Below are 24,720 nucleotides of genomic sequence, written 5' to 3' on the forward strand. Positions count from 1 at the left end.
CTCATAACTGTCCCCTGGTGTGAGCCGGGAGGCTGGAGCTCATAATGGCACCTGCCCCAAAGTAGTGTACTTCCTGACTCCCATATGTCCCCTAAGCAGACGGCCACGGAGTACGCTTCTGTGAGGACCATGCAGAGAGAACGCCCAGGGTCTGCCTGGAAGACATGAACACCATGTTGACAGTGACATACATGACCTATCAGGGCAGTATGGACTCCCTGGTGCCACAGCAGAAAGCAACATTATTAGACAGAGGCTCAGCTGTTGTCTCTGCTTGCTCACTCTCCTGGTGGCACCTAGGGCCCTCGTCTCACTGGATCGCTGTTGGATCACATGTGGAGGAAGGCCAATCTCATTGAAGGACAAACACCGCCATCTAGTGGTGGATACCATAACATTCAAATGAGTAGAATGGGCATCCTTAAAGCGCAATCAGCAGTTGAAACATTAACAAAGCGTCCTCCGCGCCCCTATATACTGTAGTGTATAGTGTTCGTTTATAACCTTGTTTAACGACAATATTTTTACTTTGGGTTCTGATGGGGCAACACAATTGAAGCTCATGAGGCATTTTATTGAAGAATCAAATGGGTACATATAATGTATCACTGAAAAATGTACGTACCAAGTCTAGAATGACCCTTTAAAATATTTTAACAGTATAAAAGTCATAACATTAGAAACTTACCAAGCATATAGATCCTAAAGAACAAATTTATTTTTTTAATAACTGGCCAACACCTGCATGACCAAATGACAATAGATCATGGGTTTATTTATTGTTCACTGCCTCAACATTCAAAATAAAACACTTTAGTACATAAATTAATATTGAAATTGGAGTGGATAACTACTAATGCATATACCAAAACGGTCACCTTGAAATAAAAATACATCCGTACGCTGATTGATGCTAGTCGTTTGTGTTAAATATACTGTATGTGCTGGAAAACGATCATTTAAAATAATGTCAATTCAAAAAGAGCTACAGACATTTCAGAGTGTTGTTGACAGAAAGAAAAAAATGATAGGAGCAAAGTGCAAACTCCCGATAGCGTCGGTTGGGTCCTATATGGCCTTGCTTGACAGGATCAACTGCCATAGAAGTGAAACAGAATTTTCTGCTGAATGATAAATAAGCACTTTTTGCAATATATATATATATATATATATATATTTTTTACATATGTACCCATTTCCATGGTATGTGTTACATCAGAATATAGTAAATATGATAGTTAATGTCTATGGCAGTTGTACTGCGTTTGAGAATATAGTAACACAACTACAGTACAATTTCTGGAGTCAACAAATTGAGCTACTCACTGTATATAGATGTATATACATTGCTCCCTCTACCTACAGAGCAACCAATAAAACTGTGTGTGACATTCAGTGAGATACAAGTGTGGCCTTACTGTGCATAGTCATTCAGATGTCACACCAGGGAGGTCATGTGTTATAGATGGGTTGAAAAGGGGAATTGATGGTTTTTCTAAAAAAGTGAATAACTAACGCAGTCAATTAAAAATGATATCCAAACCTGAGAAGTGTAATAAAAAAACTAAATTGTTAGGAATAAAAACAGAGCCCTGATTGTACATGTTGAAATAAAACCCTGTCAGATGCAAGAGGAACATAGATGCAGATGATCCTATCAAGTAAACCAACTTTCTTCATCGTGATATGCTATAATGTCACAACATTCTATCTACTCTCTTTTAGAAGAGTGAGCAACCAAATAAAAAATGTAACTAAAACAGAAATGACATTCGCATGAAGTTGAATTCACATGATTTGTTACCCTTTTTCCTGAAGGCAAAAGGTGAAAAAGTGCTTTCAATAACAGTCAGTATAGAAGCCCTCTTTCTGTAACTAGAACTAGGCTCCACTCATCTCTGGTTAACCCACTTGGTGCAAGTTCTCCCGTCTGGGGTCTGCCTCAACCATCCGTTCCTTAAAGGATCTCCATTTATCCACCAGGTCTTCTACCAGCTCTTTGGATCGGCTCCCAGCCTCTGGACAGTATCCTTTCCACTGTAAATCTGTATCTGGTGAGGACATCTTTTTCATGTCCTTCTCGGTCTGTCTCCTTCATTGACTTGGCTAGGTGTGTGTGACGGGTCGCTGCTGGTTGTTTGTAGGGTATTAGAGGGGTCGTTGGCTGTGCGTGTGTATTTGAACGGCCATCAGCTGTGTACTTGATACGTCAGGTGTGTGTATGTCAGGCTCACCGGGAGTGTCTGTGTGTGAAGGGTCTTCGGCTACATGTGTGTCCACCTTAACCTCTCCTGTGTGTCTCAGGTCCCGGGCCCACTGAGGGAATGGGGGGTGTTTTGTGTCCACGGTGTGACAGTGGCTCAGGACCCTCTCGCTGTCCCTGTGGTACCCAGGCGGGGGGCTTCCCTCTGGGCTGGAGCAGATGCTGAAAGGCCCACTGCTCTCCAGGGTCACCCCCCGCCTCAGCTTCCTCCTCTGGGCAGTGGGCGAGTTGATGGAAGGTACACTGGGGTCCCTGGCAAGACCTTTCTTCATCTGCTGAACTCTGCAAACATCATCCCTTTTAATAAACTTACATTTTAAAAAAGGAACTGCTATGTTTCAGTGCAGTTCCTTAAAAAATGTAAGTTTCTGACAAAAGTTGTATTGTAGCCCTCTTTGTTGACTCTGCTTAAAACATTTCTCTATACTTTCTAGAAAACATTTGACATCTAACTCAACTACAAACAAACTCCACATGGTCATCTAATACGTTTAGCAAACTCAAGTTAAAATATTCCACTAGGAGACACAAGTCATCCTTTCCATGAGACCAACCTGTTGATTGACTGGGCCAGCTTCTGACATCTTCCATTGGTATTATGCTGATGGAGCTTGAACCTCTGGACAAATGAATGGGCTGTGGTTGGGAGAAAAGAGTTAGACACTAGCATACCACGGGAATGCATTCTGTGGCATAGGATAGAGACATCGTAAGATAGCCACAGTTTGAAGATGGTGACGAAGACTTGTCATTGTGTTGGTTGTGGCACATCTCTACTGTCACCCTCTAGCAGGTCAAGGAAAAAGTGGCTGGTGTCAATACTGGCTCTCTTACCCAAAGCCCCCTTGGGCACAGAGAGCAGTTTGATTGGTTCAGCATCAGGGGAGAGTCCAGAAGCCTTCTGAAGAATCCTCAGGATCTCAGTGTTCTGTAGATACATTTAATCAATTATTCTCTCCCTCTCGGATCTGCTACTGAACATACAGTAGCTGTTCTATTCTCACCTTGCCCCCAGTCTCCTTGCCACAGTCCAGTGCTGTCCTCTGTCTCCGGTTCCTCATGTGGACCAGGGCTCCAGCCTGCAGTAACAGCTCCACCAGAGCCAGGTGACCTCCCCTCACAGCCTCATGCAGGGCCGTGTTCCCCTGGTTATTGGACAGGTTCACTGACGCATTGCTCTGGAGGCCCATAGAACACACATTGTAAAGAGTAACAGTTGGCCTCTGTCTTCACCTGCAGCAGGATGGTGTGTGTGTGTGTGTGTGTGTGTAGCTGGATGGTGTGGTGTGTGTGTGTGTGTGTAGCTGGATGGTGTGTGTGTGTGTGTGTGTAGCTGGATGGTGTGTGTGTGTGTGCGTGTGTAGCTGGATGGTGTGTGTGTGTGTGTGTGTGTGTGTGTGTAGCTGGATGGTGTGTGTGTGTGTGTGTGTGTGTGTGTAGCTGGATGGTGTGTGTGTGTGTACCTGCAGCAGGATGGTGTGTGTGTGTGTGTGTGTGTACCTGCAGCCGGATGGTGTGTGTGTGTGTGTGTGTACCTGCAGCCGGATGGTGTGTGTGTGTGTGTGTGTGTGTGTGTGTGTACCTGCAGCCGGATGGTGTGTGTGTGTGTGTGTGTGTGTGTGTGTACCTGCAGCCGGATGGTGTGTGTGTGTGTGTGTGTGTGTGTGTGTGTACTGCAGCCGGATGGTGTGTGTGTGTGTGTGTGTGTGTGTGTGTCTGCAGCCGGATGGTGTGTGTGTGTGTGTGTGTGTGTCTGCAGCCGGATGGTGTGTGTGTGTGTGTGTGTGTGCAGTGGTGTGTGTCTGCAGTGGATGGTGTGTGTGTGTGTCTGCAGCCGGATGGTGTGTGTGTGTGCACCTGCAGCAGGATTAGTGTGTGTGTGCAACTGCAGCAGGATTGGTGTGTGTGTGCGCAACTGCAGCAGGATTGGTGTGTGTGTGTGTACCTGCAAATCAAATAGTATTTGTCACATAAACATGGTTAGCGGATGTTAATGCGAGTGTAGCGAAATGCTTGTGCTTCTAGTTCCGACAATGCAGTAATAACCAACGAGTAATCTAACCTAACAATTTCACAACAACTACCTTATATATACACACACACACACACACACGTGTAAAGGGATGAAGAATATGAGCAGAACGAGAGGGAACAGAAAAAAATAGAGAAAAGGATATAATTCAAATCTTAGAGGAAGAGAACAAACATACAGAAGAGGCAAAAAAGAAAGAAACTGAGAAAGGAGGAAGAAAAGCAGAGGGAGATGGAGAAGGTGCTAGAAAAGCAGAGGAAAGAAAGAGAAAGAGGAAAAGGAAGAGATTGGGCAGATGAAGAGAAAAGGAGCGTAAAGAAAAGAGATTAAAAGAGCAGTTGAAAAGTGAAGAAAAGGAACGTACATAAAACGATTGAAAACAAGAGAAGAAATAGGGAGAAGAGAAAAAGAAAGTGGGAACAAAAAGAGAGAAACGAACTTGCAACTGGGGAAATGGAGGAGGCAATGTTTTAATAGTTGCTGTGGGTACGACATCACCGATGCACTTGCTAATAAACTCGCTCACCGAATAAGCGTTTTCATCAATTTGTTGTTTGACCCAATGCGGAACATATCCCAATCCACGTGATCGAAGCAATCTTGAAGCGTGGAATCAGATTGGTCGGACCAGCGTTGAACAGACCTGAGCACGGGAGCTTCCTGTTTTAGTCTCGGTCTATAGGCTGGGAGCAACAAAATGGAGTCGTGGTCAGCTTTTCCGAAAGGAGGGCGGGGGAGGGCCTTATATGCGTCGCGGAAGTTAGAATAATAATGATCCAGGGCTTTACCAGCCCTGGTGGCACAATCGATATGCTGATAGAATTTAGGGAGTCTTGTTTTCAGATTAGCCTTGTTAAAGTCCCCAGCTACAATGAATGCAGCCTCAGGATGTGGTTTCCAGTTTACATAGAGTCAAATAAAGTTTGTTCAGGGCCATCGATGTGTCTGCTTGGGGGGGGGGATATATGCGGCTGTGATTATAATCGAAGAGAATTCTCTTGGTAGATAAAGCGGTCGACATTTGATTGTGAGGAATTCTAAGTCAGGTGAACAGAAGGACTTGAGTTCCTGTATGTTGTTATGATCACACCACGTCTCGTTAATCATAAGGCATAACCCCCGTCCCTCTTCTTACCAGAGAGATGCGGCGTGAAGAAACCAGCTGGCTGTACCGACTCCGATAGCGTGTCTCGAGTGAGCCATGTTTCCGTGAAACAAAGTACGTTACATTCTCTTATGTCTCTCTGGAATGCAACCCATGCTCGGATTTCATCAACCTTGTTGTCAAGAGACTGGACATTGGCGAGTAGTATGCTCGGGAGCGGTGCGCGATGTGTCCGTCTCCGGAGCCTGACCAGAAGACCGCTTCGTCTGCCCCTATACTGAGACGTTGTTTTGGTTTGCCGGCTGGGATCCCATCCATTGTCTTGGGTGGTGGGCAAAACACAGGATCCGCTTCGGGAAAGTCATAATGATGGTGAGTTGACGTTGCTCTTATATCTAGTAGTTCTTCCCGACTGTATGGAATAAAACCTAAGATTACCTGGGGTACCAATGTAAGACATAACACGTAAAAAAACGAAATACTGCATCGTTTCCTAGGAACGCGAAGCGAGGCGGCCATCTCTGTCGACGCCGGAATCATGTGTGCACCCGCGGCAGGACCATGTGTGTGTGGGTACCCGCGGCAGGACGGTGGGTGTGTGGGTACCTGCGGCAGGACGGTGTGTGTGTGTGGGTACCCGCGGCAGGAAGGTGTGTGTGTGTGTGTGTGTGTACCCGCGGCAGGAAGGTGTGTGTGTGTGTGTGGGTACCCGCGGCAGGACGGTGTGTGTGTGTGTGGTGGGTACCCGCGGCAGGACGGTGTGTGTGTGTGTGTGTGTGTTTACCTGCGGCAGGACGGTGTGTGTTTACCTGCGGCAGGACGGTGTGTGTATGTGTGTGTTTACCTGTAGCAGGATGGTGGCTGTGTCCAGGTGACCTCTGAGGCAGGCGTGGATCAGAGGGGTGTTGCCATAGTGATCCTTCTTATTCAGCTTGGCGTTGCACTCCAGCAGTGATGTCACTACCTGAACATGATTAATGAGATGGGTGGGGTTTGAGCTTTTGGCACTATTCCATTTGTTCAGATGTGCCATGCAAGCTCAATCAAACACAGTAGAGTGCCCACCTGTACGTGGTTGTTCTGGCTGGCCAGGTGCAGTGGCGTGGCACTCTGGCTGTTGCGTGCGTCAACATTGGCCTCGTGGCGGCTGAACAGGGACACCAGGGCCGTGTGACCATGGAGCGCTGCCACGTGGAGGGGAGTGAAGCCATCCACACTACTGCTGTTCACACTCAGACCACTGGCCTGCAGGCACGCCAACTTCTGGTGTCAAACACACACACACAGAGGAAAATACAAAGAATAACATCATCAAGTTAACTAGGCAGCACTGCAGGAACATCATAAATCATCTCCTTTCAACATCTAACTTCCCATTCAACATAGCTTCAGTGCTTCCAGCCATGTGTCAAGTTTGCCGTGTGCTCACTGATATCGTCTATATATCAGAAAGGGGCTTGGCCAAGGAGTTGTAGTAGGAATGAAAGGCCATGGTTGCTCCCTGACCTTCTGTGTTGGTCCACAGTGTGGACACTGGCACAGTGGGTGGCACAGTTCTGTCCAGGACGGCAGCCCTGCATGCTGCTCCTCTGGTTCCTCGTCCAACCACTCCAACAGGTACCGCACCATCTCTATGTCTCCATCTGCCACCGCACGAAGCAACTTCTCCACCTGTCAGTCGAGAGAGTGAGACTACATATTGGAACACCAGCCAGACCTTTACAAACTGGATTACAGATGACAAAGAGTCATCCCACAAAAGAATGTTGGGTGAAAGCACCAAATATTAGCTTCCCTCAATATATAGAAAAATAGTGCATTTAATTTCTACTACATCCCTATTCCTTTTCCCCTTAAATTAAGATGATACTACTCCTCTCAGGCATTGCCAGGGTCAGTCCTGCCCAGGGGTCCTCAGTGCTCCCTTCTAACCTCTTTGTGTCGGAACCGGTCTCTGTCGGGTCTGGCCTCGGAGCTCTGGGAGGTGGTGCTGGAAACAGAGGAGCGGCGGCTGCTGCAGTCAGAGGCCTGGGGGGAACGGTTTGGGGACTGAGAGCGAGAGAGCAGTCACTCAGCTGACCACACACACACACAGTACAGCACGTTTCATAAACTAATCCCACGGAGGCTCAAGTGTCTGCGGGTTTTGGCTCTTCCATTGTCCTTAAATAATGAATTAAGGTCACTGATTAGTAAGGAACTCCCCTCACCTGGTTGTCTATGTCTTAACCAAAAACGGTGGAATGAGTTTGACACCCATGCAGTACAGGCTGCTCCTAGCAGAGCAAGTGAAGACATATATTTGGAAGAGTCTAGAGTAGAACTACAGTATGTTGGTTAATGGTGTTCTAACAGGCTGGCTTCCTGGAGTAGAGCCATCATTGTATCTAATGAAATACTGTAGTTGCATCTCTTCTCTGTCACTTCCTAAGTGATGAAATCTGACTTACATCATTGTTCTCTCTTCTATGAGAGCCGTTGTGGGACAACTCCAATAGTGTTAGAATCTGCAAGACGCATAGACAAGTACACTTCAGTTACACACGCGCTATTTCTTATACAACCTTTTCACATTTCATTCTTGTTCAAAAATCACAATAATACTGAATGACAAGGCAAATATATCAAGCCAATCCTGTTGCTAGGCCATCCAGAAAGATTTTCTTCCTTAGAACAATTCCCACCCTTCTGTTAATACTTTTTCTGAATAGATATATTTATCTAACTAAAATGTTTAGTATGCCAAGCCTTATCTTTAACAGTAGAAAAGCCTGGCCGAGAGGGGACCCCCCTTCGAGCCAATGACAAGTCTTTTGGATGTCAACATTCTAAAGAAATACATGTCATATATACTACCGTCCAAAAGTTTGGGGTCACTTAGAAATGTCCTTGTTTTCCATGAAAACATACATGAAATTAGTTGCAAAATGAATAGGAAATATAGTCAATATGTTGACAAGGTTATAAATAATGATTTTTAACTGAAATAATAATTGTGTCCTTCAAACTTTGCTTTCATCAAAGAATCCTCCATTTGCAGCAATTACAGCCTTGTAGACCTTTGGCATTCTAGTGGTCAATTTGTTGAAGTAATCTGAAGAGATTTCAACCCGTGCTTCCTGAAGCACCTCCCACATGTTGGATAGGCTTGATGGGCACTTCTTATGTACCATACGGTCAAGCTGCTCTCACAACAGCTTAATAAAGTTGAGAGCCGGTGACTGTGCTGGCCACTCCATTATAGACAGAATACCAGCTGACTGCTTCTTCCCTAAATAGTTCTTGCATAGTTTGGAGCTGTGCTTTGGGTCATTGTCCGGTTGTAGGAGGAAATTGGCTCTAATTAAGCACCGTCCACAGGGTATGGCATGGTGTAGCCTTCCTTCTTCAAGATCCCTTTTATCCTGCACAAATCTCCCATTTTACCACCACCAAAGCACCGCCAGACCATCACATTGCCTCCACCATGCTTCACAGATGGCGTCAAGCACTCCTCCAGCATCTTTATTTTTTTTTTCTGCGTCTCACGAATGTTCTTCTTTGTGATCTGAACACCTCAAACTTAGATTAGTCTATCCATAACACCAATTTCCAATCTCCACAGAAGGGTGGAGGCTGTTATAGCAGGAAAGAGGGGAACCAACTCCATATTAATGCACATGATTTAGGAATGAGATTTTCGATAAGCAGGTGTCCATTTACTTTTGGTCATGTAGTGTAGTTTCAATGGGACATCATCAGCTGTGCTGGATGACTGCCAGTGAATGACGGGCAGTGTGGGGGGGGGGAATAAGATCCTCTTGAAACTGCTTAGAACACAAATAAGTGTTATATAGACTTATTCAGGAAAAGGACCCGACTTTAAAAAATGGCAGAGTAATAAAAAAAGAATAATGTTTTTGTCAATGACACGCTCTGCTTTCCTAGTGTTAAAGTACCCATGTAGGAAGTGTGTTTCAGGCAGAGGCAGCTGTGACCAGGGGTCTCTACTCCTTACCTTAGAGTTGAGGGCACATTGTAGTGGAGAGTCGTTGACCTTGTTGTTGATGGTGGTGCTGGCTCCGTTCTGCAGCAGCACCTCAATGATGCCCTCGTAGCCCCACCGGGCTGCGATGTGCAGGGGAGTGTCGCCTTTGTCATTCTGGATGTTCAGACGGCACACGTGCAGGTCGTAGTACACCAGGGCTTTAACACACTGAGACACGGATAGGATAACACTGTTAGACTGAGAACAATCTCCTCTGAACTACCATAGAGAAGACTGTCAATGCAGGGTGTCATCACCTGTAATCATCATCCAAATACTTATTTAGGGCAGTATCAATACAGATACTGTGACTGCTATCCCATGTACTGTGAGTTGTTACATTTCTTCAGCTTTATCACTCAGGTTACCACACAAACCGGCAGAGTCAAGGCTGTTGGAATAAACAGTGCGTTTAAATCCAGTTTTTAAATGGAGAGTGACTCCCCAAACTGACGTACATCCTCGTGTCCGTACATACAGGCCAGGTGCAGAGGAGTGTTGCCATTGTTATCCTGGGCACCGGAGTAAGCCTTATAGTGCAAGAGCAGCAGCTGGAGTACAGAGAGAGACAAACAGAATATGAGAAAAATATAAATATGTCAGAGACAATATACAGTTTGTAACAGAAGTATTCTTTTTGCATCTTTAGTGTAGCTCTCCTAGCCTGGTTCAAGATCTGTTTAGGAGTAGGCAAGGCAGCACAAACAGATCTGGGACCAGGCTATAGCCGTCCTGCTAGTGTCCTTGCTCACCGTGACACGCTGGTAGCCCTTCTGGCAGGAGAGGTGAAGGGGTGAGAGGGCATGGTAGTCTGTGGCATTCACCAGAGCTCCCTTAGACACTAGCAGGTCGATCAACAGGGACTGACCTGCCACGGCAAAGACAGGCTTTTTATTTGATTTAGACAGACAGATGGAAAGGGATGAACAGTACAGAATGTGGCAGACCAGGAATCCCCTGTTGTGTGGCCTGGTGGCAGTTTTCTGGACAACTTTATGTACCTCTGAAACCTGTTGGTATCTCTTACCGCAGATAGCAGCGACGTGAAGTGGTGTGTATCCCCTGTCGTCTCGAGAGAAGGGCGTTATGATGGAGGGGTCATTCAGGCTCCTGTAAGCAGACAGAGTTGAAGAATAATCACATTTTCAGTTCCTAAGCCATTAAATGGGCAGAAAGGGGAAATGATTGTTTCAAGTGAGAACCCGAGATGTAGTGAAAGAAATAACTTTTCCTACTGAGAATATCATTTTTTTATGATAGAGTTGTGTGTGTGTGGGAGCGGTACTCACCCAGAGAGACGGAGCTCACAGTGGTCACAGGAGCAGAGGGGGTGGCACCCCTTTACACCGTCACTCTGGTTCTCACTCAACACACGCTGGACCTCTACCTCGTTACCATTGGCTATGTGCTGCAGGATCCATCAATCCACACACAATCAGCAAAGATAAATAAAATGGATCAACACACACAATTGACTTTTTTTAAATAAAAAAGTGAATCAAACGTTTTCATATTAAAATGAAATGCTGAATGAAATTAGATGTCCATCTGATGAATGAAGCATAACGTTATGCACAGTATAGCTTTCTCCCCTTAAGGTCGGGGGACAGGGTTCTCACCTGAAACAGACAGTCTATGGGGGTAGCAGAGTTCTGGGAGAGCAGGTTTATCTTCTGGGTGATATGCACTTTGTTGTTCAGGTCCCCTAAGCCCTGCAAACCTCACACACAGCCATAGTCACTCACTCTGCACAGGGGAGTGTTTTTCTCAATATCATTTTTCAGTCATTATTGTGGCCTGCTATCACAGGAATTGCAGTGATAAGTTGGTGTATCTAAGTCAACAATGTGATTGGATAGGATATCAGCTACAACAACGTATGTGCTTGTGGTGTATAAAGCCCCCTTCACAATACTGAGCCAAGCCAAGCAGGCCAGGACTAATGCCATGTAAAAGAGACCCTGTGTACTACTGTACTGCACTGTGCTCACCACACGGCCCTGGCTCAGGCTGAAGTTTCCCTGTCTGATGAACTCCACGGCGGCCTCGAACGACGTCAGGCAGTAGCTCAGCTCCTCCTTGGTGGAATTACAGAAATGGAAGTTCTTGATGTAGCTCAGGTTGGCCATCCTGGAAGAGCATGCTTGTTAGTTTAACATGGCTGTTAGTCATTAATTAATGACTATATTTCATTACTAGGTCCAAGTTATTCACTTATTCATTAAATGAGTAGTTAGTAGTCACCAGGCTATTTAATGGTCAGTGGTATTACTAGGTTATAACTCCTTACTCACCAATTGGGGATTTCCGTCTTCACCAGTAAGTACAGAATCACAGACAGAAGGTCGTCTGCACACAGGGCCTCTAAGCTAACTGCATATGGAGAAAAGGGAAATGAAAGATGTTATTAAATGACTGTGGTTGCGTCTAAGGTTCAGTGACTGTGTGAGGTTTACAACTAGAGCATACAGCAGGGAGAAATGGCTCTTCCAAATGAAGACATAAAACAGCGTCATCCTACAAAACAGGAAAGTGTCCACACAGTCAGTGTAACCACTCAGACACTGTCCTCATTTAGGCTTTAAATTGGTCAATTGGTTGTTTGGCCATCAGAAATTAGGAGCGGATTGCAGCACTCTGCAGAGACAGGGTCTGGTTGTTATGTGGCAAACAAGGTTGGATTTGCAAAACAAACTGGACATACACATTAGGGCCCTACAGTTTCTGTTCTGTGGACCGTGTGTACACACCAAGTTATTATATTACCAGGGAGGGAGTGAATAGAACAGACAACAAATCCTCATCTGGGTTACAATGACCAGCCTTGAAAGACTTGTAGGCTGCTTATAATAATGTCATGCCTACATAAAACATTGGTAAATCAGCTTTTTATGCATTTCTGGATGAAAGCAAACATTTTATTTGATGATACAACAATCAGCCCATTGACAGTGGAATGCAAATGTGCCTTTAAAATGGAATCCGTCCCATTTGTGATGGTTCCATGCAAGTCTGTAACACTGTGTAAACTGCTGCCGATGTGACATGAAATGGCATAGGTAGGATGGACAGAGACAGACATAAAAAACAGACACATACCCGAGTGGCTGGGGGACTGCATGATTGTGAGAGACACCTTCCTGAGGCAGAGCAGCTTGTGTAGAGGAGAGGTGCAGCGGTTCAACTGGCTCAGCTCCCTTTTGGCCCGAGGGATATTTATACTGTAGGAGGAGACATAACATGGAAGTACAACAGGATAAGTTAATATTGATACTGTACGAGAGTGGAAAGACAAACATACTCCTATAGTCTATAGACACAACAACAGTAGTGGTGAAATGACCTGATGGGGATCTACTGCTATAAACCTGCTTGACATTATGGAGATCAATATGGTGTCTGTTCATTTTTGTTTGTGTTGTATGCAGACTTGTTTTTTGGCCAGCACAGAATTATAATGTGATGTGCATCACGTTATTGAGTTGTCATCATAAAAAGCTGAAATTAAAAGAGACCACGTGGAAAAAAAAAACAACCTAAATTCAGATTTGACCCCAAAGTCTTTCTGCTGCAGGTCCTGCAGGCCTCTGGTGGTTTTGTTGAAGGCAGAATCCTGTTGGAACAGTGATAATAAAACATAGATATTAACCTTCACTGCATGGGAATTCTGGGCCTATAAATGACAGCATTATCAAATACTGTATAGTATTTATTTACATACCTGGCTGGCTTCAAGAGTCCCCACAAAATTAAAGATGAAATCATGGATACCATGATGTATATAAATCTAAAAGAGAAAAAATATTTACTGACAACTTTGCATAAAAATATATTACATCATTATAGCATCACACAACAGAATTTCACTGAGGACCAGAATGAAGAAACAGTCCAAAAAGCAGCGACTAGGATAGAACTACCTCAACCGCCTGTTTGAGGAGAGTCATCTGGAGCTCCTGTTTGACCAGCAATTTCTGAAAAAAGGTTTAACAAATCAGCTTTACTTCTCAGGATTGTGTCCAATACGCATGAAACAGTAGAAAATTATTTGAAAATGGGTTTTGTTTTTCCGTAGCAAAACATGCTACTCACCAGGCGAGAGTCTCTCAACAGGCACTGAAGACATTTAGTATAAAGAGAATTCACAGAGTCCTGAGGGGAGAGCACAGTTACATGTTAAAGCAGTACGTCACAGCAGAAGTCATAACATCTTATTATACATCTATAGCATACAATACATTAGTGTACATTACTATAGTATAGCCATTTCATATTATACATTAGTGTGTCATTACTGTACACCGAGTGTACAAAACATTATGAACGCATTCCTAATATTGAGTTGTACCCCTTTTGCCCTCAGAACAGCCTCAATTGGTCGGGGCATAGACTCTACATGGTGTCGAAAGCAGTCTAGCGTCAGATAGGTGTTGTTTAGGGTCAGTACTTACGATGTGGTGTCGCAGTCCCTTCTTTTCCTGCTCCTTAAATGAGTGGCAAAAGCTGCTGATGAACTTGTCCAATTTCTCAACATGGCGGCCCAGGAACTCCCTGACATCCTCCACATTCTTCAGATAGTATGGGGCTGGGCTGGGGGCCACCTCCACTGTGAGAGAAAATAGGGAGAGAAGAAAGGTGAGGGAGAGAAGAAAGGTGAGAGTGAGATGGTGGCTGTATCTGATTCAATATGGACTAAACCATACACTAAGTTAATCAACTTTTGTCACTTTGGAGGATAGCAGTACTACCTGGGCTTTGGTTGGTGTCAATGGGCCTGGCAATACACAGGATACTGTAGCTCTGCTCCTTCTCATTGTAGAAGGTCTCCTCAAACAGGATGGGCACATTGGCTGGGGCCTGGAACCCTAAGCCCAGTCTCACTAAGCTGTCCTGGATGGTCAGCTCCTATCAGACAGGACAAAAACACAGGTAGTATCGTTAACCAAGAACGGTCTGCTTTATAGCGGCTGTTTACAATCAACTAGATTGGTATATAGCAGTGAAGGCTGCTGAGAGGAGGACTGCTCATTGTAATGGCTGGAACAGAGCTAATGGAATGTAATGAAACATGTGTTTAATGCATTTGGACACCATTCCACTCTAGCCTTTACCACAAGCCTGTCCTCCCCAATTAAGGTGCCACCAACCTCCTGTGGTATAGAGAAAATGAAACTGCATGATATTTTGTATAGTTGCACCAATGATACAACAGGAACTGTAGCGTTGGCAGATGGATCTTACCTTCCCATCTACAGTCTGATACCCTTCTCCAGATGGGTGTAAAACGTAGGTTTCAAACTGGGATGCTGTGTATGCACTAAGGGTTATGCTTCCACAGCACGGCACCAAAACCTGGGGCACAACCACACCATCATCAACAAGGGTAATCAACAATGCTTCTCGTGACTGACAGAATGGATTCATCAAAAGGTTTATTGGTGGAGTACCCACAATAAAAAGCACCTGAGCCGACTGTAAAAAATGCTACTTCACATTTAAGACAGTAGCATTTATTTCTCTGGTACGGCCTACCACCCACATGCGATTCAACACCTATGACAGTAGTGTCTGCATGAGCTTTCTCTCACCCCCGCTCCTTCTCTCACTGTAGGAGGTGGTTACTAGACAGAGCTCTCCTTTGAGAACTTCCCAGAACACTAACAGTGGTGAGTCATGGTAATGGTCCAGATATTATCCTCTTGATATTCCTTTGCTAACCACCAAGTAGGCTGAGAACCTTCTAAGTGGCCATTTTCTACAAATGGCAAGATAAAAACATTTTCCAAAGCAATAACATGGCCTCCCTCCCTGAAAAATTGACTATTTTCCTTTATGTTCTTATCTCTGCATAAATGGATGCGCTCGTGACCTACATCTCAACCTAGCAGCTGACTTGCCATAAAGAGAATCTTCAGCCTGTGTGGTACCAAATTGTCCTGCATTTTCTGGACAGTCGCGCTGGCCTAGCCCCATATGTTGAACCTTTACATTGTTTGATTCTACAAACAGCTCACAAAAAATAAATGTCACTCTCTTAAATCCTGCATTTTCAGACAGAGGGGAGTAGTGCATTATAGCTGGAATATTTACTGTATATGATCATGCAAGCCTGAACACAATAGTTTTATTCTGCGGAGCTTGGTAACATATACAATATAAAAAGGGCTGAGTACTATAGTATGGCCCCACAGCCACAGCTGTCAGTCACTCACAATGCCATGTAGCTCTGCCACTCTGCTGCACAGGTCGGGTCTCTGCTTCTCCAGTGCCAGGTAAAAAGGGTTCTTCAGGAGGTTCTCATCATACACAGCCATAAGGATCTGGATCTCTGGCTCCAGGGGGGAGGAAAAGAGGTGGACAGTTAACAGTAAATATGTGGTAGGAGGGAAGGATTCCATATTAGGTGACTTTGTCTGGCTGACAATTACAACAACAACAAAAATGCTTCCATGTTGCTCCAAAAGGACGAAGACTCAGCCCAGGCTGGACAGAGAACATGTTAGAGTTGTTGACATGAAGTAGCCTAGGTAAGAGCTAAGTGGCTAGCGGTTTAGTCCACCAGCCAAATTTCTGTCGAACATGCAGTATGTTGGCTATTTATGGCAGCAATTAGCCTGGGGACGAGGTTAAGGGTTTGCCAAAGAAGACAAACAGACAGAAGCAGCTAGGTCCAGAGAGAGTAGTCTTTCCTGAAACATCTGAAACCACAACAGGAACAACAAGAATATTGTTCCTGTCTCCAGGGTTGCTCTCCTCCTCCCTCTCCCTAGCCAGCTGCCTCTCAGCTGAGCTCGTTAACATTCTCGGAAATTACATTACAAAAGCTGGTTCCCCACATAAGTGCATCTCCAGGGCCAGAGATTCTGTATGCGTATATGACATGTTTAGAAGAACTTAATGAAACATCAACCTTTATTAAAGCAGTCAGTCTCTCAGAGACACACAGCAGGAAGGATATCTCTCTCTCTCTCTTAAGTAACTTACTTTATTATAAATAAATAGCTTCTTAGCAAGAGCACTTTCGAGCAAGAATTTAGCTATGACTGTCTTGAAGTGGTCTGAGTGGGGAGGGAAAACATTTAAAAAGTCATTATTGGCAGAGAGGTTGTGTCTATTGACTAATTTACTGAAAAGTGATGTCACCAGGCAGGGCAAAACTCCATCCCACCAAAAAAGGTTGGCCTGAAATCTCGATTTTCAAACAGCTCTAACACTAAAAGGGCATCATCATCTTCACAAATTCACAGTATTCCAACCTCAATGTAGAAATAAATAAATACAAAATCACAGTTGACTGCACCGAGCCTTTACAAAATGTTCCCCAAGCCTCAAATGTTCATTGTTGAAACTATTTTAAAAAAGATGAGATTTAGCCAGGTCATATGATGCCGTGGCATCACATCTTCCCTTATGTCTCCTTCTGATATAAAACTCCAAACATTCCATTGGAACATCATAAATACATCATGTGAGCATCATCCCCAAAATGGAGAATACCAGAATATGAAATCCATTTAATGTCTCATCATCTGATAGAATAGATCAGGCTACTCACTTGTTTGCGCAGAGTAAAGCGGACTTGAGATGCTGAGCTCAACATCATCTTTACGAATCGCAGGAAAGATAACGCCATTGGGGGGAGGGGGGTCATTCACAACAGCAGAGTGGGACTGGGAGGACTCATCTTAAACTAAACCAGCCTCTTTCGGAGTCGGACAAGGCTTCATAGTAGATCAGCAGTAGCTCAGGCTCAGAGTGAAGACAGGAGCACTATCAACTTCCACCCTCATCTCCCTGTGTGCTCCCTGCCTGGTAGGCTAGCAGATAGATGCTGCCTGATAGCCTGAAACCCTGAAGAATGTGCCGTGTGACCTGTCTGCAGGGTCTGAACCAGCCTGGTTTGTGGAAAACTTCCTTCACACTTGTGACCAGTGAACTGTAAGCATAAAGACGCATCTGTTTTCTTCAAGATAATGGACAAAGTATATTTCTTCATCTGACCTTTCATGCTGTTTGGTCAAGCTATACTGTATATCTATATTACATTGCGACATCTTCTGATGGAAGTCCTTTTGTCTACTATATACACACTATACCGTGTATTCGGAAAGTCAAAACTGCTCCAGCTCCTTCAAGTTGGATGGGTTCCGCTGGTGTACAGCATTCTAAGTCATACCACAGATTCTCAATTGGATTGAGGTCTGGGCTTTGGTTAGGCCATTCCAAGACATGTAAATGTTTCCCCTTAAACAACGCGAGTGTTGCTTTAGCAGTATGCTTAGGTTCATTGTCCTGCTGGAAGGTGAACCTCTGTCCCAGTCTCAAATCTCTCGACAAACAGGTTTCCCTCAAGAATTTCCCTGTATTTAGCACCATCCATCATTCCTTAAATTCTGACCAGTTTCCCAGTCCCTGCCAATGAAAAACGTCTCCACGGCATGATGCTGCCACCACGCTTCACTGTGGGGATGGTTTTCTCAGGGTGATGAACGGTATTGGGTTTGCGCCGAACATAGCATTTTCCTTGAAGGCCAAAAAGCGACATTTTAGTCTCATCTGACCAGAGTACCTTCTTCCATATGTTTGGGGAGTCTTCCACATGCCTTTTGGCCAACACCAAACATGTTTCCTTATTTTTTTCTTTAAGCAATGGCTTTTTTCTGACACTCTTCCATAAAGCCCAGCTCTGTGGCGTGTACGGCTTAAAGTGGTCCTATAGACAGATGCTCCACAGCGGAGATCAAAGCTTTGCAGCTCCTTCAAGGTTATCTTTGGTCTCTTTGTTGCCTCTCTGATGAATGCCCTCCTTGCCTGGTCCATGCGTTTGTGGGCGGCCTTCTCCTGGCAGGTTTGTTGTGGTGCCATATTCTTTCCATTTTTTAATAATGGATTTAAAAATTGGTGCTCCGTGGAATGTTCAAAGTTTTATTTTTTATAACCAAACCCTGATCTGTACTTCTCCAAAACGTTGTCCCTGACCTGTTTGGAGAGGTCCTTGGTATTCATGGTGCCACTTGCAGACTGAGGCCTTTCAGAATAGGTAGGTAGGTAGGTGTGTATATATATATATATATATATATATCATGTGACACTTAAAGTCAATCTGTGTGCAATCTAATTATGTGACAGAAAGGTAATTTGGTTGCACCAGATCTTATTTAGGGGCTTCATAGCAAAGGGGGTGAATACACATGCATACCACTTTTCCGTTTTTTCTTTTAAAAACAAGTTATTTTATTCAGTTCACTTCACCAGTTTGGACTATTTTGTGTATGTCCATTACATGAAATCCAGATAAATTTAAAATTACAGGTTGTAATGCAACAAAATAGGAAAAAACATAAAGGGGGTGAATACCTTTGCAAGGCACTGTACCGATCTATATAAAAAAGGTCCCAAAGTTGACAGTGCATGTCAGAGAAAATAGCAATCCATGAGGTCGAAGGAATTGTCCGTAGCGCTCCGAGATAGGATTGTGTCGAGGCACAGATCTGGGGAAGGGTTCCAAAATATTTCTGCAGCATTGAAGGTCCCCAAGAACACAATGGCCTCCATCATTCTTAAAATGGAAGAATTTTGGAACCACCTAGACTCTTCCTAGAGCTGGCCACCAGGCCAAACTGAGGGGAGAATCAGGGGAGAAGGGCCTTGGTCAGGGAAGTGACCAAGAACCCGATGGTCACTCTGACAGAGCTCCAGAGCTCTTCTGTGGAGAACCTTCCAGAAGGACACCCATCTCTGTAGCACCAATCAGGCCTTTATGGTAGAGTGGCCAGACTGAAGCCACTCCTCAGTAAAAGGCACAACAGCACGCTTAGATTTTTCCAAAAGACTCTCAGACCATGAGAAACAAGATTCAGGACCTCAGACTGAAGGTTCACCTTCCAACAGGACAACGACCATAAGCACACAGCAAAGACAACGCAGGAGTGGCTTCGGGACAAGTCTCTGAATGTCCTTGAGTGGCCCAGCCAGATCCCAGACTTGAACCCAATGGAACATCTCTGGACAGACCTGACATTAGCTGTATAAAAAATAAAAAATAACTTTTTGCTTTATCATTATAGGGCATGGTGTGTAGATGGATGAAGGAAAAAACGCAAGGCTGTAACATAACAAAATGTGGAAAAAGTCAAGGGATCTGAATATTTTTCAAATGCACAGTTTATACAAAGGTATGTGGACAACCCTTCAAAATAAGGGCATTCAGCTATTTCAGCCACACTGTTGCTGACAGGTGTATACAATCGAGTACAGCCATGAAGTCTCCATAGACAAACATTTACAGTAGAATGGCCTCACTGAACTGTCATAGGATGCCACCTTTCCAACAAGTCAGTTTGTCAAATTTCTTCCCCATTAGAGTTTCCCCAGTCAACTGTAAGTGCAGTTATTGTGAAGTGGAAACATCTAGGCGCAACAGCGGCTCAGCCGCGAAGTGGTAGGCCACCCAAGCTCACAGAACCGTACCGCTGAAGAGTGTAAAAAAAGAATTTGTCCAACACTCACTACTGAGTTCCAAACTGCCTCTGGAAGCAATGTCAGCACAATAACTGTTCGTTGAGAGCGTCATGAAATGGGTTTCCATGGCCGAGCATCCGCACGCACGCACACAAGCCTAAGATCACCACGCGCAATGCCAAGCGTCAGCTGGTGTGGTGTAAAGCTTGCCGCCATTGTACTCTGGAGCAGTGGAAAAGTGTTCTCAGGAGTGATGAATCACGCTTCACCATCTGGCAGTGCGATGGACAAATCTGGGTTTGTCGGATGCCAGGAGAACACTACCGGCCAGAATGCAGTGCCAACTGTAAGGTTTGGTGGAGGAGGAATAATGGTCTGCGGCGGTTTTTCATGGTTCAGTCTAGGCACCTTACATCCAGTGAAGGGAAGTCAACACTACAGCATACACTGACATGCTATACGATTCTGTGCTTCCAACTTTGTGGCATTTTGGGGAAGGGCCTTTACAGTTTCAGCATAACAATTCCCCTGCGCACAAAGCGAGGGCCATATACAAAATGGTTTGTCAAGATGGGTGTGGAAGAACTTGAAAGCCCACACAGAGCCCTGACCTCAACCACCTTAAGGATGAATTGGAACGCTAACTGCGAGCCAGGCCTAATAGCCCAACCTCACTAATGCTCGTGGCTGAATGGAATCAAGTCCCCAAAGCATGTTCCAACATCTAGTGGAAAGCCTTCCTAGAGCAGAGGAGGCTTTTATACAATAGCAGCAACAGAGGGACCAACTCCATATTAATGCCCATAATTTAGGAATGAGATGTTAGACGAGCATGTGTCCACCTACTTTGTCATGTAGTGTCAGCGTATAGTACTTCTCTGTTAAAAACAGACAGACCTCTAGCCAGTAAAGAACAATTGGATCACCTAATTTGAAGAGGCACCCTGAACACTTTCCTGAAGACAACACTTGTCTAACTTTCTTGCCTTTGTTTTTACTAGCTCTAGAATAAACAAAGTTAAAAATAGCAACATCCTGTCTAAGGCCTGTTTTAGGTTAGTAGTCTATTGGATTAGACTTATCGTGCCAGATCTCATCTTGATAACAAGTGCCTTCAACCTGTTTTATCTATAATGAAAAGACACTTGTGAGAACGGTCAAGTACACTTTACAAATAGACTGGAGGCAATCCCATGCCTAGCTACCAGAAATGACGAATGTTGGAGACAAAACATAGGCCAGCCTAAACAATCAAATCCTAGGGAAATGATACCAAGTGGAGCACATAACCAGGTTGGTCCACTACCTAAGGCGACATGTTACAATAGAAGGTCCCATGTTGTAACACACTGATCAATAGACTCCTTCAAGACAAGCAGTAACAATGAATGCAAATTCAAACAAGAAAGTTTTAAAAACGTACTGATTCAATTGCACTTGAAATGAATAGGCCCATCATTTCCTCTGCCAAAGCCATGGCAATGTTTGCAGAGTTGGACCCTGGTTTTAATTCCCCAACACAGCTAACATCAATCCTGTTGTTTCCATGGAAAGAAGTGTACCCAGGCGAAAGCACAAGCACATACGTCGACAACATAGGCCCATCATAGATTACTGGAGTAAATTTGAAACAGTGTCAGCCCCAAAGTCAACTGAAATGGACACTGCATCGTATGATCATGTGCTTGACCAACAGAAAAAAATAAATGCAATTGATTTAATGTACTAGGCTAATTTAGAGTTCGCTAATTTAGTATCCCATGGATAACAAGCCAAAACTGTATACAATTTGATGTCCCCACAAATCAGATTTCACGGACAACAGTCTTAAAATGTGCTCATCAAAGGCACTGTAAAACCATGGCGTCTTGAATGCATAGGCTTGCCGGTATGATGCATGACTGACCTCATGGTCAGGAATAGAGCTTACCAGCTTATAGTTAAAAAAAACGGAAATTAGTTACCTATGGTTTGTAAGGCCATTTCATTCAGCCAGCGGAGTTCGCCGTCCATCACGTAGACAGGAAGAAACTCTCCGGAATAGAAAGGTGGAGGTGTATGGTTCATGATGCTGTGATTGTGGTAACATACAGGAACTCAAGTCCTTCGGTTTTCCCAATCTGGAATACCTCACCATCAAATGCAGACTGCATTACCTCCAAAAATTATTTTATTCGGTCATCGTCACTGCCATGTATATTCCCCAACAAGCAGACACCCAGACAGCTCAAGAAACTACACTAGACTTTGTACAAACTGGAAAACACATATCTTGAGGCTGCATTTATAGTAGCTGGGGACTTTAATCAAATAAACATGAGGAAAACGCTAACGAAATTTTATCAAACACATCTCCTGTACTACACGCAAATCAAAGACTCTGGATCATTGCTACTCTACCTTCCGGGATGACAAGTCCCTCCTTGGGCCAGTAACTGAAAAGTTTGCAGGTTTGAATACCTGAGCCAACACGGTGAAAAATATGTCGATGTGCCCTTGAGCGAGGTACTTAACCCCAATTTGCTCCAGGGTGGCCATACTACTATGGCTGACCCTGTACAACAATACATTTCACTGTATCTATCTGGTATATGTGACAAAGCATTGTTTATTTTTGCTCCTCCCCACCTATAGGCAGAAACTTAAGCAGGAAGCACCCATGGTAAGCACTGTTCAATGTTAGTCTGACCAATCGGAATCTATGCTTCAAGATTGTTTTGATCACGAGGACTGGGAAATGTTCGGGTAGTTCATCAGGACGTGCATGGAGGATGTTGTTTCCACTGTATCATAATCATGAAATGCTTTGAGAGGTTAAGGATCATATCATCTCCACCTTACCCGACACCCTAAACCCACTACAATTTGCATACTAATCCACAACTAATGCAATCGCACCCCCAGGGGTACAATAGTGCACAGGTTGAAAAATTCCAGGAATAGGTTATATTATATATATTGCAAAATTACACTTGATATATTGCAGGTAAGGGGTGTCATGTGTTTGCAATTTTCAGGTTGTAAGAGACAGTCAAAGTTCAATATCATACAAATACTTGCTTTGGAAGTGGACAAAAATATGGCCTGGAACAATGCTCACAAGACAGCATTGAAATCCATAATAGCTGGCCAGATCAAGGGGCACAAATTACTCTAGCAATGTAAGCAATGTTCTGTCAATTGGACATCGATCATTCCCTGCAAATAGAGACTAAGTAAGTGGACTGCACAAGCTACATGGGTCATATACATATATCAGTGCCAGGTTTTTGTATTCTTAACTACATTAACACGTTAGCTAGCCCAAGATGTACTCTTAAAAGGAGCCTACCGTTACTCCTTAATTTAACGTGTTATTTACAAAGGTAGACTGGCAGCCAAAACAGACAAATAAAATAAAATGTTATTGGCCACATACACATATTTAGTAGATGTAATTGCGTGTGTAACGAAATGCTTGTATACTCCATCTAAAACGTGAATAGATTCTCAATTGTGAAACTTTTCTACAAAAATAAATTAAAAAGCAATTTATTTTCAGATGACATCAAAATAACTTCACAAATGCAAAATGAAACACTTAAAACACTGTTTTAACGGGTTTATCACAGTTGCAGCTGACATTTTTCAGTGACAAATTTCTGGCGGCCTTCTTCCGTTACACAGGTGTTCGGGGGCACGCTAGATATCACAGGTGGTCTCTCTTTCGTAAACACAACCCATAACATGGCGATATGACTGTGTGGCAACACTAACCATATAAAAGGTGTATCAATTTAACCTTTAGTTTTCATAAAATTATTTATTGGTGATTTGAAATATCCTTATTCTTCCAAATCCGTACCGCAAGGAAATGCTTGTACATGTTCAGACCGAGCATCAGGGCTTTAAACAAAACTCCCCCGTACAGAAGACGCATTCGTCCAATGATTTATGGTGTTAATGGAACTGAGTCATGATCAAGGGATAACACGCTGCTTATCTTTCAGCTATCTAGCTGTAGTAGTTAGCTAGCTAGCTCACAGCAACAACGACGTCGGCTTGCATTTAACATTACATTCATACAAACACAATATGTCCATCTAACTTACCTCTATTTGCTAAACCCCGAGGAATCGCATTCCAAAATGCTCTTCTTCAAAAGACTTGCAGTAAACAGAAGTCACCATCTGATCCACCGATGTCTGTCAAAACTAACACCAGTCTCCATAATTTACTACTATTCTGAAAGCAGCAATAAAGGTGACGTCACTATCGTAATGAGGAACCCTTCCAAATTAAAGCCCATATTTCAATTCATTGCATGGTTAACTCATTCAAAATATATATTTTAATCAACATCGATATGCACTGTGTTTGTAAGCAAATGCAAGAAGGATTTTTTTAAAATTATTAAGCCCACTCCTGAAAAATAAAATGTTAAAACTGGTATGTTGATAATTTGGGATTATAAGGAAAAAATATATTGTGCTGATGTAAAAGTGCGGTTTGGAGTACTCGGTATGGTCTGTAGATATGTTGTAATTTCATGGGGCAGTGAAAAATACGTGTTGTTGACCTTTTACTACACCCAAATTCAGCATGTCTTTGTAAGGGGACTCTTATTTTGAGATAAAAACAAATCCGCGATCGTGATGCCAGCATCATATCCTGCTGCATGGAGAACGGTAAATCCCTCATTTGATGAGGGAAATAAACGCGAGTTCGGTTTTGTCAACCAATCAGGTGAAGGTTCGCCGATTTACAGCAAACCAATCCCGCTACTCCGGGACAAATTGTTCAACCGCCTGCCTCAAATCATCAACCGAAAGGATGACACTCCACTGCGCATA

The 24,720-nt window shown here is 43.9% G+C and overlaps 1 protein-coding gene across 1 annotated transcript; it reads right to left on the reverse strand.

The window, feature by feature from the left end:
- Positions 1 to 553: 553 nt before the first annotated feature.
- LOC115133995 (ankyrin repeat domain-containing protein 27-like) lies at positions 554 to 24,124 on the reverse strand. The gene is given in 29 exon segments (XM_029667491.2): positions 554 to 2,082; positions 2,085 to 2,174; positions 2,176 to 2,545; positions 2,818 to 2,899; positions 3,098 to 3,191; positions 3,268 to 3,441; positions 6,245 to 6,364; positions 6,466 to 6,663; positions 6,907 to 7,071; positions 7,333 to 7,449; positions 7,851 to 7,907; positions 9,398 to 9,595; positions 9,886 to 9,978; positions 10,180 to 10,295; positions 10,455 to 10,537; positions 10,717 to 10,835; positions 11,047 to 11,139; positions 11,419 to 11,557; positions 11,722 to 11,800; positions 12,527 to 12,648; positions 12,964 to 13,040; positions 13,149 to 13,214; positions 13,348 to 13,401; positions 13,520 to 13,579; positions 13,879 to 14,033; positions 14,176 to 14,332; positions 14,669 to 14,779; positions 15,640 to 15,755; positions 23,980 to 24,124. Coding segments are annotated over 28 exon segments (3,471 nt in total). The 5' UTR covers positions 15,742 to 15,755; positions 23,980 to 24,124; the 3' UTR covers positions 554 to 1,902.
- Between the last annotated feature and the right edge of the window lie 596 nt (positions 24,125 to 24,720).

Source organism: Oncorhynchus nerka, linkage group LG9a (genome assembly GCF_034236695.1).
Source record: "Oncorhynchus nerka isolate Pitt River linkage group LG9a, Oner_Uvic_2.0, whole genome shotgun sequence".
NCBI classification, from domain to species: Eukaryota; Metazoa; Chordata; class Actinopteri; order Salmoniformes; family Salmonidae; genus Oncorhynchus; species Oncorhynchus nerka.